The sequence below is a fragment of the Diadema antillarum genome, unplaced genomic scaffold, assembly GCF_040938485.1.
Source record: "Diadema antillarum isolate AM-2024a unplaced genomic scaffold, OU_Dant_1.0 seq00001648_RagTag, whole genome shotgun sequence".
NCBI classification, from domain to species: Eukaryota; Metazoa; Echinodermata; class Echinoidea; order Diadematoida; family Diadematidae; genus Diadema; species Diadema antillarum.
This window is the reverse complement of record NW_027272349.1, coordinates 231,597-249,810: the sequence shown is the minus strand read 5'-3', so window position 1 is coordinate 249,810 and position 18,214 is coordinate 231,597. Positions and strand designations below refer to the sequence as shown.

The window sequence follows — 18,214 nt, the reverse complement described above, 5'->3', positions numbered from 1 at the left end:
TTATTGATAAAGAGGGAAAAGATTGTGTTATACTTGGTGATTTCAATGTTGACTTAAATAAAGTTGATAGTTGTAATATTGCAAGTGAATTTTTAGAAATATTAGTATCATATTCATATGAACCTCTGATTGAAAGTTCGACAAGAATTACAGAAACTTCCAAAAGTTTGATTGATAATATTTTTGTGAATAGCGTATGTAATGTATCATCTGGTTCTATTGTCTGTGACATTTCAGATCATTTTCCTGTATTTTGTTTTCTAAATTACTCATTTGTATTGCAGAGGAAATCAAGTTATATTAATAAACGTATCATAAATGAAGATAATATTTGTTTATTCTTGGAGAAAATAGATAAAGCTGATTTTAAAATTTTATCTGATGCTGATAAGATATCTTCTACATGTTCTGATCCAAATGTTCTGTATGATATGTTTGTCGATATTGTTTTGAACATATACAATCAGTGTTTTCCATATAAGAAAGTTTGCATTAAGAGCAATAAAAATGAATGGTTCGATGAAAATCTTAGAAAAATGTATCGAAAGAAGAATATATTATACAGGAAATTTGTAAATAATCCAACTGAATATCGTAAAAATGTTTATGTGACTTACAAGAACAAGTATATAAATGCTGTTAGAAATACCAAGAAAAGATTTTATACTCAAAAGTTTTTGAATGTGAAAGGAAATAGTACTGGAACATGGAAATTAATTAACAACATACTTGCTAAGAAAAAAGCTACGGTATCTGAAGATGTTGAATTCAAAGATGACTCTGGTATGATTTATAGTCAAGAGGAAATTGCTGAAAAATTTAATCAATATTTTGTGGATATAGGTAAAAAATTATCACTTAGTTTTGCAAATACTGATTTATCTGTTCATTCTTACCTCAAAGGTTCATATATTAGGTCACTTTTTCTGAAACCAGTAACAGAAAAGGAGATTATTGATATTGTATTAAGTTTTAAAAATGGTAAATCTCCTGGTTATGATTTTATAGATATCAAAGTTATTAAAAGAGCAATTCATGTTTTATGTAAACCTTTGAGTATTTTGATTAATTATTGTTTTGAAAAAGGGGTCTTTCCAAATGCAGGCAAGATATCAAAAGTTATTCCTGTATATAAAAGTGGTGCAAAAGATGATTTTACCAACTATCGTCCAATTTCATTGTTAACATGTTTTGCTAAAATTTTTGAAAAATGTATAAGTGTGCGATTATTGCAGTTTTTAGATAAAAATGATGTTCTGTTTAAGAAGCAATTTGGTTTTAGAGAAAAACACTCTACTCTTTTAGCAGCTTGTGATTTTTTATGTAATTTAAATCTTGCCTTAGAACAGAAAGAATCTTTATTGGGGGTATTTTTAGACCTTAAAAAGGCATTTGACAGTATTGATCATGAAATTTTGTTGTGTAAGTTTTATTTTTACGGTATAAGGGGGTCACCATTACAGCTGATGAAAAGTTACTTAGAAAACAGACAACAATTTACTACCTATAATTCATATTCTTCGCAAATGCAAACAATATCTTGCGGTGTTCCGCAGGGTTCAATTTTGGGCCCTATTTTATTTCTCATTTATATAAATGATTTGCCTGCTGCCTCATCTGTATTGCAATTTTTGATGTTTGCTGATGATACCAACATATTTTTGAAGCATAAAGATATTAATCAAGCGGAAGATTTGATGAATATTGAATTGGCTAAAGTTAATGATTGGTTTTCTGTAAATAAATTAGTTTTGAATGTTACTAAAACACATTTTATGAAATTTGATAATAGTAATTCAATTAATGTTGACACAGACTTATATATTAATGATACAAAGATAGAACACGTGAGGTCTGTAAAGTTCTTGGGAATTTTTCTTGATGAAGAAATGAAATGGAAAAGCCATGTTGCTCAAATTCTTAGCAAGGTTTCAAGAAATGTTGGTATCATGGGCAAGTTGAGAGATTGTCTACCTCAAAATATATTATTGTTGCTGTATAATACATTGGTACTCCCTCATCTTAATTACTGTATTATACTTTGGGGTAAGTGCAATAAGTATCTCTTAAAGCGATTACATAAGCTGCAAAAAAGAGCTGTTAGAGTAATAACAAAGTCATCATTTCTGTCTCATTCTAGACCATTGTCTATTAGATTGAATATTTTACCAATATATCAACTCTATGAGTATAATCTTGCCATATTTATGTTTTTATACAGTAAAGAATTATTACCAGAGTTATTTAGTTCATTATTTGTAAAGAATATTGATATTCATAATTATAATACAAGATCAAAATTTCATATTCGAGTTCCATATGGACGAACTAAATTTTCACATTCATTCATAACTTATCAAGGACCAAAATTGTGGAATGATTTACCAAGTAGTATAAAAGATTGTTTAACGTTGAATTCATTTAAAAGAAAATTGAAAAAGAACCTGTTGACAAAAATTTCATAGAATCTGTGGAGTTTTTTGTATCTGTAATGATATTTTAATTTGTTTCATTTTTCAAGTGTATCCGCTTAAATGACATTTAGATACCCCCCTACACACACACACACACACACTGTAATACTTTCTTTTATTTCTGTACTCATTGGGGATCTTACTTATAAATTTTATGGAATCTCCATAAAAACTTCTCATGATCCCTCCACAAATCATCCATTACGTTGTTATTTCCTTTCTTTGTAATTCACTTTGTGTTTGTTGAAACACCTTTTGGTGAATATGGTATCTTATGTGTATTGTTCTTTTACTTTGTATTCCAATTGATGTTTATTATATCACATTTTATGTATCCTTTGTATCCTTTTAATGATTATGTGGAAATAAAGTTGAATTGAATTGAATTGAATATCAAAGGTACGAGACTAACTCCTGCAGAGTACATACGAGCTGGAATGTGGATCTGTTTGAATCTGTTTGTACACAGCAAGGTAATAATTTGCCACACTAGCTGTCAGCAGCTCTATAAATGGTGGTGGCACCACAGTGGCCAGCATTTGACAGGATATCCAAATGCTTATAATTTGAAACTTAATGAATAGCTACCTCTCCCTCCTTGCTTGATTCTAAAAAGCTATGACAGTACAATTACTGCAGTAATAGAAGCAGAGGACAAGAAGAAACTCAGTAACTGTCATTACAGATATTTCAAAGAGGGGGTTATGTAATACTTAACAGTGGGGAAACAGCTTTGCAAGGAGTCAAATGACTAAACTGTTTGGTTTTCAAAGCTTTGCTTTCACAGTAAGTCAATAGATACAACCAGTACCCAGGACGGGAGACTTTTCGATAGCTGATCATGTCAGCGCTGTTTGAGACAGAATGATTTAAAGGGTATCATTCCAGACTCCAGAGTGAGAGAGATGATATTTTAAATAGGCATGGGGAAGAGAATGGAGGAAGGGGATCTGGTGGAGGTACCACTCAGGTGGGGAGGAGTGTAGGTGGGGCGTAAGAATGGGGAATGGGGGAGTGGGAGAAGTGGTGGGAGAGGACATCAGGAGGTGGTAGTAGAAAAGATAGGGAGGAGCAAGGTGGAGAGGGTAGGGTGAAGAGATAATAATGATAATGATATGATGAAAATTTAATATAGCACTTTAATAATACAAACATGTTTCAAAGCGCTATACAATTAATTTTAAAAGAGAGGGAGAGAGATCAGGGTTAGATTAAGGCCCCATTTCATAAAAAAGTCGACATGATAGCTACTCTTGCCAGAATGGCAACTGTCATGGTAATAACAAGAACCCAACTTCCGGATTGGCTGTCGTTATGGGCAATTGCCATGTCAGCAAGAGTTGCTACCATTATCAACTTTTATGAAATGGGGCCTTGGAGGGGATTGGTTAGGGGATAGTACAATATAAGGGCTTTTAACACTTGCAAATATTTGCTTAGTCCCATAACAACGGTGGGGCTAAGGGGAGGGGGCCTTAGCTCCACCATTGGTACCGGACTTTCCTTAGCCCTCTTTCTGTTTACACTTGTTTTTGCCAAAGTGGGCTAGCCCCGCCGATAGTCCCATACTATCTGGCCCTGCAAAATAGCAGGGTTAGCACCGCAATTGCGGTGCCAAGCAAGCGAGTGTAAACAGAATTAAAAAATAATCCGGGGCTAAGCGACGAAGACGAAGTCCGACCCCCACTGACCAATCAGAAACGAGGTAATCAAGTGCTGCCGGTGCGTGCGTGTACGTGTACAGTGCACAGCGTAATCATGAATATTCATACATGGTTTGGAAAGTACGGGACTAAGAAATACGAGTGTAAAAAGGTCAATTTTCTCCTTAGCCGCGGACAAGAGCTTAGTACGGGACTAATTGGCGAGTGTAAAGAGCTGAAAAAATTGGTACGGGACTAACGATAGTCCTGAGTCAGAGAAAGTACGGGGTTAAGAAACACAAGTGTAAAAAGGGCTTAGATGGGAGAAGAGGAGAGGGACAGGGAATAGTGGAAGGGAATCTGCTAGTGCTTTGAGGAAGGAATGGGAAGAGGAATAGTGGCGAGTAAATAACTGTCTACAAATCAGACATAACATTCAAACAAACGCAAGTAAAAAATAATCCAGCCCACCTTTAAAAAGCAATACCCATCATATCATGCACTGCACTTTACCCTGATCTAATTGTACCAACCAAAGTGTCATCTAAAAAAGAAGATGGTAGGCCCTATGATGGTAATGACATTGATCCTAACAAACTAGTTTTTTCTTTGTACGTACAACTACTTTTGCACAGAGCATATGACAACATAATGACTGCATAGCAGTATGAAATCTATGTTTCACAATATACATTCTTCCATATTTACACTGCTTTGTGAGTATCTCTTCAGGAATCAAATATAACAATAATTTCCCATGCATTCCAAGTGAAAAATAATTGCATTATTTCAGAAGCAAAAATTTATTTTAACCCGTTGAAGACTAGACTTCCTGAGTATACTTGGGCAGGCGTCTATGGGAAATGCGTGTTGTAGCAAAATCAGCCTGTCCTCAGCAGGTTGATATGGTTTTCCACACAGAATTTTGCTATCAATTAAGCTCTGCCACTATGGCAATGACTGGTGAAGGACCAACGTCAAACAAACAAGGAAAACAAATAGATGGAGAGAAACTTGAATAGTCCTTAAAGTGATGGTTGTATCCATCCTACCCAAAATATCTAGACTGCTTAAGAAATACACACAGATTTTATCCCTAAGAATTCTTCTAATTGTAACATTGATTTTCTTCTGTCACATACAGGCAGATCCAGTGTGTGCTTTCCTTGGCCCAAATCTTGCTCTTCATTTTCTACGCTTGCTCAAGATGGATTAAATTTTGTGGTAAAGGTGTAGGTTTACCAATGCAAAAAGGTAGAATAATTTCCTCCAAATTCGCACGTCCACCAACTGAACAAAGTTCATCTTGACTTTACATCCTCAGTCTAGCTTGCTCTAACCACAAAGGGGTACCTGACCCTCACAAAATTTAATAACATGGATCTATGGTGCAAGGTGACAAACATTCATTACAACAAATTTAACTGTCTTCTACTAAATGCTATTTGCATACTATCTATATTCAATCCTACCATATCTCTACTGATCTAGCCTAACTGCTTAGAGTTTAATAGAAAGGATGAGAATGTGTTATGTTTGCATAGAGTGACTGGCTGTGATAACACCCATAGCAGAACACATGCAGAGTGCAGCCCAATGTAAAATAGGTCCAAGGAATTCAATTCACCACCATACATAAGTACTAAACTTTAACCTATGTCTTGTGTGTTTTCAGTGCTGGTTTTTCAAGAAAATGCACCTTCTGTGACTGCACATATAGAAGGAAAAATTCCTTGATTGTATTACTGATACCATACAAGAAGAAGAACAACTCTCTCTAGTGTGTCAACTCCGGAGTCATGCTCTTGTGGAACCCAAATCCAGAACACACTCAACTGGCAGGAGTTTTGTACACACTGCAGTCAGAGTCTGGAACAGCTTACCAGAAGACATTGTAGGCATGATTAGTGACAGAGGGTCTCAGTCTTTCAAGAGTCACATCCACAACCACCTTCTGCAGATTGTATAGTATATTATTTATTATTAGGCCCCACTATTAAATTTCTTTTGTCATTATTTTTCTCTTCAGCTGTTGTGAACCTGTGATTAGGCCATGAGGTTGTCATGTATAGTGCACAGCATTGTATGCATGATTTTGATACTTAGTGTCACGCCTTGTGGACTATTGTTCACAATAGCATGTTTTATAAAAAAAAAAAAAAAAAAAAAAAAAAAAACGGCAGCTACAAGGACAAGCTCCCCTTTAAATGAATGGAAATACCTAGAACATGCCAATTATGTAGTGAGGTCTATCTATGCCTTTTCCCCCAATTCCCCCCTTTTTTTTGTAATGCAAGGCATTACAAAAGGCCGTTTCTGTTTCCAATGGGCTGAATGAGTATTAAGGGCAAGGACGCCACACTTATCATCAGACAGGTGCCTACAATATTGGGCTTGCCAGACAATGATCTTTACATCTGCTAGGCACAATGTGTAAGGAGGTCATATCCTGCAGCGCAGTAGCAAGCTGCCATTATGATACCATCTACACATGGCAGAGGCATCCTCTCTTTCATTCTTACATTGTAATTCCATGGATTACTGTACTTGTGACTTTAATGAATCGAAACAAACATAATTCACATCAATAAAGTAACTCTACCACTAATGTCATAATAATTTCCTTTCGTTTTTGACTTCCTCTTATCATGTTTTTATATAATCATATATCATAATTTGGACAAATAAAGAAATGAATGAATGAATGAATGTCTATGAATGGCATCTTGCATTTTTTTTTTTTTTTTTTTTTTTTTTGCAGGACCAACTCAGTCTAGCTGTGTTGCAGCTGCTACTTGTATTAAATGGGAATCACTTCATCAATACTCAAGAGCACTGCCACATGTATGGCAGAGTATGAATAAAAGATAATTTTCTGTCCTCTTGATTCCGTGAATGTGTCTTCAATTTCCTCCTTCATTGCTTAACCCGTTGATGACGGTCTGATTTTGCTACAACACGCATTTCCCATAGACCCCTGCCTGAGTATACTCGGGACTTGTCCTCAACAGGTTCATAATCATTTGATTAGATTCTGTTTTTCCTATCCTTACATTGATAAATGTCTTCTCTTACTCTTTTAAAAAGAGTGGTGTCTTATACTACTTGTGCAGGAGTGGATTTAAAGAAATGCTGATTATGCAGTATACCAGTGTATTACAGATTTATCAAGGCCAAGGCCATTACTATAACTCACAGAAGTCTCTTCATTTCATAAATTATTGGCAACTTCATCAATGTTGCTAAGCTACTAAAGCAAATGATCACTGTGATCAGAATATGCTCTACCCAGAGCAATCTCTTAGGTGTAAAGCTAGGCATGCACCCTGCAGTCCCTGCCATCATTAACCCCAACACTACCAGATACCTGTGCATAAACTTCATTCACATGGAACACAGTGGGTATAAAAGTGCATTAGGATGTCTGCACTGGACTGAATTCAAATCAAGGTTAACTTGTGTGTGAGTCCAGACTTTGACTCAATATACCACACTTCTCTCACGTTCATTGACTCACATCGGCTGGTTCTATGACAGCCACCTGGCTCCTGCCAAATTTTCTGCTCAAGAAGCTTGCGGTGGCCAGTCCACCAGATCCGCCTCCCACCACCACAAACTTGTAGCTCTGCTTCGCCACCGGTCCCGGACCTGGTGCCTCGGATGAAGAGTCTGCCGCCGGCTTAGCTGCAGTGCTGTAGGAGAGCTGTAGGGCAAAATATTAGTTATTAATAGTACTATTAGTAGTAATAGTATTCATTCAGCATTTGCAAGAGATAATACCAGTGAATATCAATCAAACAACAAACAGCAAACAAACAAACTAAGTGTAATTTTAATACAAGAGTACAAGAAATCAAGAGTTTCCCATTGGTTGCCAGGCAGGAAAAAAGCAATTAAAAGTCACAATGGCCCATGGGCCTTTCCTACCAAAATGAAAAAAAAAAAATAATAATATCGGTAATAATGCCTCCGGCGACACTTCATGGTGGAGGCACAAAAACATGATCATAGTGTTTGAAAAGTTTTACTTATTTATATCAATAAAGCAACTTTCAAAGTGCTTCTCTCTCTCCCATCCCACCACCCCCCCCCCCTTATGAAAAAATTAATATCCTGATGGAGTCAAGTATAGCATCAGTCTCCCATACAATATGTACTTCCTCCTTGATCTCTGTAGTAAATGCTGCCTCATATTCAGTGTTGGCTTTGTGCAATATTTACATAACATTTCAGTAAATCAAACTCTATTATTTCTTTAACGGTTCATGGCTACACTGATTTCATTAGGACATGCTTGAGAGAATACAATAGCTACATGCTGATCCGATAACTGATAAAGGCAGTAGGAGATAAACTAGCTCAATTTATTGTGAATGACTGCACGTAACATGGTATGAAAAGGTATGGCACTTATGAGATTATCACCACTACTGGGCAAGCAGAATGTGCCCCTCAAAGCAGTCGATGGTGTATTTACATGGTATGATATGAATCTACTTGTCAAAAGTGAACGACTGCACCAGATACAAAATATGTAATACCAAACAATCAACTATGATTTGTTTCCAGAATCTACTCATAGACGCGTGGTGACATCAGGCCTTATTTCACAAAGGTACTGGTAGTCTGTGGAAGAAATTGGTCCTGCAAATTTCAATCTATAATGACTGACAATTCTGAGTGCATGCAAGCAGAGATACATCATACATAAATTGATGAATGCAGGGTATAACAGTCCAACTTGTGATATTCACCTTGGTGTGGGTACTTTTTTATGGTTTCCAGCAGTTGGCATACAAAATTTGACAGACTATTAAATTATTTGATTGGGGACATATATACAATAATTGTGTGATCATTAAGGCTATGTTACAATAATAATGTCACAACAGATTGACTAGTTTTGCAATAATCAGTCTATAGATATTATTAGTATTTGTTACCCACATGAAAAACAACAAAATAAAACATAATAGTTAGCAATGTAGGTCGCAATTACATAATGTAAATGAGGGAAGCTGTACCCAATACTCATACCTTGTCCAGTCAAGGTAATTGTCTTTATTTCAATTATCTTTTTTATTCTGCATTCATCTATGATTCTTCATCTATACAATAACATGTGCATTTATAGAACAGATAGAATACATGTATGGTAATAGATTTAAAGGGATAGTACAGTATTGGTAGAGATGAAAATTGGGCTTTTAAATCTGTGCAAGATACCATGAAAAAACTTATGATATAGTACAGAGCATGCCATTTTAAGAGGAATTCAAAGTTTATTTGATGAAGATAGGGATTGGAATGACTGTAACATCCAAAAACAAAGTAAAACAAAGCCATCGTAACAAAGTGTGGGTCCCACACTTTATCAGAATTGCTCTTTTTGGATATCTCAGCCATTTTAAAACCAATTTTCATCAAATTAACGTTGAATTCCTCATAGAATTACATGCACTTTCATATTTCATAAGAGGTTTTTCATTATCTCACCAAAAAATGTTTGAAACCTGAAATGAGGTCTCAACCAAAACTGTATGATCCCTTTAAAGTAAAGATAGAATATAGATACTGGGCTAGAATATTAACAATACTGCCGCTTTGTGGCTAGCCACATACAAATGAAGAGGCTTTTCAATGAATTCCAAAATTTTGTAACATACAGCTGGTATTTGTACTTCATTACCTCTCATACCTTTATCATCAACATGATCAATCCATACTAGTACTGAGGCATACTAAATATGAATATCTTACCAATTACATTTTCTAGTGCACATAATTAGGGAATATATTTTCATTTACTTGCCTGAAAAAACCAAGACTATGATGTCTTGGATTGGTAGGTTCATGAAATCTATGTCAAACCACAATCTAATGCTAAAGCCTCCAATTAATGCAGTATCTGTATTATCTCCTGATCTAAATCCTTTCTGCCTACAACTTCAGCGTACACTGCAGACCTTTGTGCCTGGCCATGATAAAACTCTGAAGTTTTTGAACATAAAATGGTTCTACAAGTACAATGCCTATCAGAATATATATAAACCTGTATAATACTAATGCTTGTTTAATACGTGCCCATGGCATTGAGTTTGTGTTAGGACAAATTGTACATTTTTAATAGTTTCTTACATTTACCTCAAGGTGACATCACCTACCTTACATTACATCGCAGTCTATTATTCACTTGCTAGAAATAAGCAATATTGGCAATCTACAAACAGAATAGACCTTCAAGGTACTGTCTACCATTGGGAGCAGTGATTTAAAAAGCGTCTGATACCCCATATACTAAGGAAAAAGGGAGTTCTGAAGCCTCCTATAGCAGCCTTGAGCAGCCTTTCAGCTCAGTATACACAGACAAAAGGAGATCAGATCAGATCAGATCAGGTCGGGTTCTGAAACCACCTACAGGAGCTGGTTTCAGAGCCGGCTATAGCAGCCTCTGCTGCAGGATAAACGCAAAGGGGTTCGAGAAGCTGCTTTTTAGCCGACTCGGAAGTTATCACTGAAGGTCATCGCCTGCTACGGCTTACATGAACAACCCAGCAATCTCGACCAATCCCCGCTGAAGAAAGCCTTTCCACTTGCACACTTTCGCGCAAAAGCCTGCGCCATGTATCAGAGGGCAGGAACCGCTTGGGCTTGCTAGGGTCTGCTAGGGCTGCTTTTTACGAGCAGTATAAACAGACGAGAGGCTACTTTTTCAGAGTGGGCTTTCGAACCTCCTCGAGGAGGCTCTGAAACGCACTCGCAGTATAAACGGGGTATGAGTTGATGCCTAGGTCTATGTGTGGGTCAGTTGTATCATAAAACATCCTACCAAATATTTTTCAATAAAGCCTTTGAGAAAATATGAGGAGATATCACTATTTTTTCTCAATAAACCTAACTGCAGACAGTTTACCATTTTTTTATTGCTATTGTTTACATTTGTACATTTACCACTACTTAACATTGATTAGTAATTAATAACATTTTTACATTGGCTGTTTTTATCCCTAACTCACATTTTTGAAGTACATTGAAGCACTACAGCAGAGTTTTTGTTTATCTGCATATGGTAAATTGTGCCTTTAAAATGCTCAGTATATACAAAATCTTAAGTAAATCTAGTATCTCAGATATTGTATGGCATGATAATGCTCCAAGTGAACACTTCCAGGCTTTTTCCCTTTTTGGGCAATGCCAAACTAATCAACAGGCTACATTTTTACTCGACTGATGTCTAATACATCTCAGTTATGATTGATAATGGCTTTTAGTACCAGGCCTATTAAACCTACTTTCAACTCACTTGATGCCATACATGTATGAGGAAGTGCATCAAATTAAATCTATGCCTATAATTCTATTGAGCCAACCTCCACATTAACAAAGTAACACAACTCATTACATGACAAGAACATATTGATCAGCAAGCTATTAAAACTTTGCACAAGGTTAAACATAATTATAGAGAAACTAGCTAGTTAGTTGTGATTTTAGAATCTTGTTAGGGCACAAGTTCATGAAAACCTCCCAAGAGAATCAAAGAAACTAGTCTTCATGTAAGTATGGAGTCCTTGTAGACAAGTTTAGCTGCTGTAGAAGGTTCAGCAAATTTTGTACCTGTAGGCAGGTGGTTTCTAAAAGCAGGTTTTGCTGTGTCTTAAAGGGATGGTATATAGTATTGGTAGAGATGAGGATTGTGCTTTCAACTTTTTACAAGGTACTAAGAAACCACTTCAGAACTAGTATTGAGCATACCATTCTATTAAACAGGAATTCAAAGTTTATTTGATGAAAATCACTTTTGGAATGGCTGAGACATCCAAAAACAAAGTAAAATAAAGCGATCGCAATAAAAGGTGGGACCTACCTTTTATTAAGATTGCTGTATTTTTGGATATCTCAGCCATTTCAAAGCCAATTTTCATCAAATAAACATTAAAATTACATGCTTTTTAACATTTCATTACAGGTTTCTCATTATCTTACCTAGAAATGTAAGAAACCTTAAATCTTAACCAAAGTCTTAACCAAAACTGTATGATCTCTTTAATTGTTATGACGTCTTACCTTTGAAGGTAGAAATGCCGGACTGGTAACTCTTGCATGTCTTCCAAGAAACAAAGCAGCCATTGTGGATCCTCTGGCACACAATCCCATGGTTCTCTCCGCAAAGTGTTAGATCAAGAATTTCTGGCAGAGGAAAACAAGAACAAGACATACAAAGCTTACATCTTCAAATGTTTTGTGTTTGTGTTCGTGTTTTTTCTTTTTGGCACAATTTGTCTCAAGACCATTGCACAGAACCTGTTTTGAAATGAAACTTTCTCATTCATGTAGAGAATACCACATCTCATAAATGATTATGCCACACAATGAGCAAAATCAACACAACAGCTCAGCTCATTTTACCTGGAGCTGAGGCACTGTACAGTATGTTCCCCATCCCCACCCCACCTCCCCCCCCCCCCCAAAAAAAAAAAAAAATACAATGGGACTTACTGCAACAATAACCTTAAAAGTAGTGATCAATCAAAATGCAATTTCAGGGTATGAAACTACATCCTGCAGAAAACCCCATTCGATTTGCTTCAGTGGTCACAGAGAAATGCAGATCTTTTGAAGTCCCTTCACTCCAAGTTTTGTATGGAGACACATTGTCCATTGTGTTCACACCGAGGTTACAAACACATGGACCAAGTTGTTCACTGTATTCTCTCTCTTCAAAAAAATATACTGTAAAAGTGGTTTCTTTCGCGGTGGTTTTATTTTCGCACTTTTTGCGCTTTGAGGTTGAACCGCGAATTTAACATCAAGCGAATATGTTTTGAACCCGTTGCTTGTTACAACGCTATCATTACCGACCGCGAATTTCAACACACGCGAAAAAGTCGGCACCGATGGAAACCGTGAAAGTTTCTGTGCGCGAAAGAAACTACTTTTACAGTATATATATCTTTTGAAAATGTGACTGCTTGTTTATTTTCATTTTCAGCTTTTAAAGAAATAAAAAATGAATTATGACAAAAAAAGGATGTAGAATTCTTGGTTTTGCAAGCATTTGCAATGTGTTTAAATTAATGATTAATAAAATGAAATTATTAATTCACTAAAGACTGAAAGGCATTATTTACCATTTGCAGATGAAACAAAAACTCTGCTTCAGTGCTTCAAAACAGTTGCTAAATGTGAGTTAGGGATAGAAACAACCAATGTAAAAAATTTGAATTGATCAGTATAGTCAATGTTAAATAACTGTTAAACATAATGTGAACAATCGTTATAATAAAAATCTTTTTAAACCATCTACAGTTATAGTTTAGTGGAAAAAATAGCGATATCTTATATAATTTAGGTTTTATTACAAATTTATATGGTAGGATGTTTTGTGATTAACTGACCTACACATATGCATCAAATGTGATATCTCGAACATTTTTTATATCACTGCTCCCAATGGTAAACAGTACTTTTAATTGAAGTCCGATTCCTTTTTGGCTTTTTTTCTTTTTCAAGATGATCATGACAGCGATATTTACATTATTTTCAAATTTGTATACTCAAATATTGATGTAATGTTATGAACAAAAATCTAATTCATGCATGTTGGTTGCCCTGTCAGTTTTAAGCAAAATACTTACTTATATGGATATGGATGCCAAGAGCATCCAAGTGGTAAACTTGGGTGAAATGAACCCAGGACATGCGTTATGAAGATACACATTTCTCCATGACCACTATACCAAACTGCATGAGGTGTTCTGCAAGATGTAGGTAACAAGTTATAGTTTCATATGCTGACATAACATCTAGCTTCTTTAATTAGTTTGAAAGCCATCAATGTGAAAAGTCTGATTGTAACTTTTTTTTTTTTTGCGGGGGGGAGGGGGAGGGACATACAGTAGGATGTACCTTAACCATAGCTTTGCTTTTCCTCTACTAGCTTTGTCTTTACAGTGTATCAGTTTGATGTTGCCATGTTGTTGTTGTCACGCATGTTTTGTTTTTGTTTGTTCTCTGTCCATTTAAACAATTACACTGAACAAGGTAGCAGTTTCACCATGTAAAGAATGCGTGAGTGGGGGCTCGACATAAGAATGTCGTTTAACAAGGTCATCTGGGTAGAATTTATGCATGCATGCTTTCCTCTTTTTTGATATACTTCCTTGAGAGCCCCCACTCACACGTTCTTTTATGGCGAAGCTGCTATATGTCATCATCACCCTTGTTTATAGTGATTTGTGAGAAAACTTTGAAAACACTATTCCTTATTCTAATCACTATATATTCTGAAACTCACATGTACCCAGTATAACCACTTTAAGTTGTCAAATGTAAAAGTCTGAAAATAAGCTGGAAATCTCCTTTAATAGATAATTATATCACTTCTTTAAACACTTGTTGCAAAATAAAATAGTAAAACCTAAACATTGTAGAAAAAGGAGGTATTTGGTAGTCTCTGCAGGCTGAGCAATATGGTAAACCATCTGTTTGGTAACAATTAAAGAGACATGTATTGACAGGCCAAAAGTGTGGGCTGTATGTGTAAGTACCCACCATCGACCATCCCCCTCCCCCCCCCCCCCCCCCCCACACACACACACACACAAACACACTGGTAAGATGACAAAACTGAAACAACTCATCCTGTAGCACTCCAATCTCACACAAGGTGACTTTCATTAATGGAGCGGCTACTACAACTCAATAATGCAGGTCAAACCTTGATTCCTTCATCACTTAACAAGCCCATGGGGCCATGTACGTTTACCCCGCGGCCACGCAGCACACTTCCCCGCTCCGGCCCGGCGGGGGTCTGGCCGAGCCCGCTTCGGTCCCGAGAGCTCCCCCATCCCTCCTATTCTCCTACCCGTGTGACACATAATGGAGAGAGTGAATGCGCATAACTCTAAGTAATAGCAGTATCAAAACCAACACAGAGCTCATTCTAACGGCCTAGGTCCCACAAACCTTTGATAGTAACGCGGCAACGCATTCAAGCTGGATTCCAACGACCCGGGAAATTATTGCTCTTCCAGTCAAGGAGAACTTCAAGAACTTGAGATGGATACACAGTGGTGCGGAAAGGCCATCTGTTGCACAGATACACAGACAACGTACGTACGTACGTGTGAACAAGCAGCAAGTAGCATGATTCCACGACAGGTAGGTAGGGTTACGAAACCTACCAAACACGGGGCTCGGAGGTGGCGCTTTAGCACCCTTCATTTGGTCGTGGATGAGCCCACAGTGCTATAATATGTATATCTCTTATTGATGGTGATGCAGACTCAGAGAAACAATTTTTTTTTTTTTTTTTTAGGGGGTTTGAGGGGAATTCTGTCTTTGGCATATTTTTAAGGCAAAAACGAGAATGATAAGACTTCGATAACGGAATATTCAGGTATTTATCACAGGAAACTGTTCAGCAGAATCATTTTTAAATCAGTTCATGTTGTCCCTAGAAAATATAGGGGTCATATGACTGAGTTCATGTTTATGCCTCCGCCACGAAGTGGTGATGACTGAGTTCATGTTTATGCCTCCGCCACGAAGTGGTGCCGGAGGCATTATGTTTTCGGGTTGTCCGTCCGTCCGTCCGTCCTTCCGTCCGTCCGTAATCAAATTTTGTGGACAGGGTAATTAAGTTTACTCAGTTGAGGTATGCGAATGAAACTTGGCATGTATGTGTGTGAGGGAGTGAAGTTGTGCCTATCAACTTCTGGGTGCACTGTAGCACATGCTTAAGGTCAAAGGTCAAAAGGTCAAGGTCAAATGCTCAAGATTTCACTATTTCCCCAATATCTATGCAATGCCTGAAAATATTGTCTTGAAACTGTAGTGTATACAAGTTCTACCCAATTAAGATTCTCTGGTCAGAGTTTCAGGTCATGAGGTCAAAGGTCGAGGTCAAGTGAAAATGTTTCACTTTTTTCACCATATCTTGGAAGTGGTTCAAGGTATCTTCATGGAACATAGTACATATGCAAGTGCTGACTGGCAGTGACACTGATTATCTAGGGAATTTAGGGTCATTGGTTCAAAGGTCACGGCCAACTCTTCAAAATTTGACTATTGCCCTTATAGTTCTGCAATGCCTGCAGGATTTTTTCTTGGTGTATACATGTATTACCCAATAGAGATTCTCTGGGAAGTCTTTAGCCCTTTTTACACTTGTGTTTCTTAACCCTGTACTTTCTCTGACCCAGGACTATCGTTAGTCCCGTACCAATTTTTTTCAGCTTTTTACACTCGCCAATTAGTCCCGTACTAAGCTCTTGTCCAGGGCTAGGGAGAAAATTGACCTTTTTACACTCGTATTTCTTAGTCCGGTACTTTCCAAACCACATGAATATTCATGATTACGCTGTATACTGTACGTACCACACGCACGCACCGGCAGCACTTGATTACCTCGTTTCTGATTGGTCAGTGAGGGTCGGACTTCGTCTCCGTCGCTTAGCCCAGGATTATTTTTTCGTTTTGTTTACACTCACTTGCTTGGCACCGCAATTGCGGTGCTAACCCTGCTATTTTGCAGGGCCAGGTAGTACGGGATTATCGGTGGGGCTAGCCCACTTTGGCAAAAACGAGTGTAAACAGAAAGTGGGCTAAGGATAGTCCCGTACCAACGGAGGGGCTAAGACCCCCCCCCCCCCCTTAGCCCCACCGTTGGTACGGGACTAAGCAAACATTTAAAAATGTAAAAAGCCCTTTTTTTGCCAAAAAGGTCAAAGGTGAAAAGGTCAAAGATCAAGTGAAAGTGCTTCTTCCTCCATCTTGGAAGTGGCTCAAGTTGTCTTGAAACTTAGTACATGCATGTTCTGCCTGACAATGATTCTCTTATGAATTTTAGGGTCATAGGGTCGAATATCAAGAGTCAAAGGCCATGAGAAGATGATAACAATTTACTATTCAATACAGAAATTGCACCTTTTTCTCCATACCTTGAAAATTACTCAATGCATAAACTTATAAAAGGATCAAAGTCAAGGAAAAGTCCTCAAATGCCCAAATACATGCTCTCCCATTCGTCGATCCAATTAAACATACATTATACGTCAAGGAAGGTGAACATTCAACAGGTCATTTTAATATTCATGCCAATTATGTTAAACTGTCATCACACATTGTCCACATGTACTATATAATAGACCTATTGGGAGAATCATGCATTACTAGCAGCACCCGTGGAAATCCACGGGTCTGAGGGGGTTTATTTTTTTTTTCTCATAATACGATTTTGCACATTTTTATTGAAGAAATAAAAAGAAAAGTCTTCTCATTCTTTCGTTAATTGTGCTGTCTTCTAAATGACCACCCTTCCCAGAAATTTTATAATACATTTTTTGTAGTATATGCCAGGCGATCCGGTCCATTGGTAGGGATCATTCCCGCCACTACTTGCTTTTATTATAGAACTTGAGTTTCGAGGGGTTATTTGCACCCGTTGAAGTCCAACAGTTGTCTTGTTGCCCCTCACCCCTCCCCCCCCCCCTCACGCACACACACATTTCCACCTCCGCAGGGCAAAAAACAAAAACATTCAGGGAAAAATTACCAAAAACGCAAATGAGATTCCCCGAAAGTTCTGCCCACAGGTTGTTCCCGTTGAAACGGGAAGATATTAACACTATGACTTTGATTACCCCCTGCTCTTGCATCCACGCGGGCACCCGCGGGAATCCACGGCTGGTCTCAAGGCCTCGGTTTGTTTTGTGTTTTTTTTTTTCATGTTTCTTTTCCCCACGTTATGAGAGAAAAATAAGATATTTTCGTCTTCATAATTTTGCTCCCTCCTTGTTGTTTTTAATCACCAAAACTTGGCTTGATATATCATATCAATATAGAACTACATCTGCTTCAGATTGTACATTATCATAATTAATATTAGGCCTACAATTATTGCTCCTATTATTGTTATTATAATATCATTATTATCATTATCCTTATCATTATTATTATTATTATTATTATTATTATTATCATCATTGTTATTATTTGGGGAGGGGGAGATCATAGTCATCAGGTTTAATAGGCACCCGTGGGAGTAGGTTCTCACGACCTCGTATTTTTTTTCTTTAATATTTTTCCCATGTT

At 37.2% G+C, this 18,214-nt stretch overlaps 1 protein-coding gene across 1 annotated transcript in view; it reads right to left on the bottom strand.

Annotated features, from left to right (window-relative positions):
* Positions 1 to 15,212, bottom strand: part of LOC139711341 (sulfide:quinone oxidoreductase, mitochondrial-like) — a 30,373-nt gene extending 15,161 nt beyond the window's left edge. The window contains exons 1-3 of the mRNA XM_071623239.1: positions 15,086 to 15,212; positions 12,185 to 12,307; positions 7,635 to 7,820 (exon numbers count right to left, since the gene is read on the bottom strand). Coding sequence (XP_071479340.1) covers positions 7,635 to 7,820; positions 12,185 to 12,274 — 276 coding nt within the window. The 5' untranslated portion in view covers positions 12,275 to 12,307; positions 15,086 to 15,212. The remainder of the gene's footprint in view (positions 1 to 7,634; positions 7,821 to 12,184; positions 12,308 to 15,085) is intronic.
* Positions 15,213 to 18,214: the final 3,002 nt, after the last annotated feature.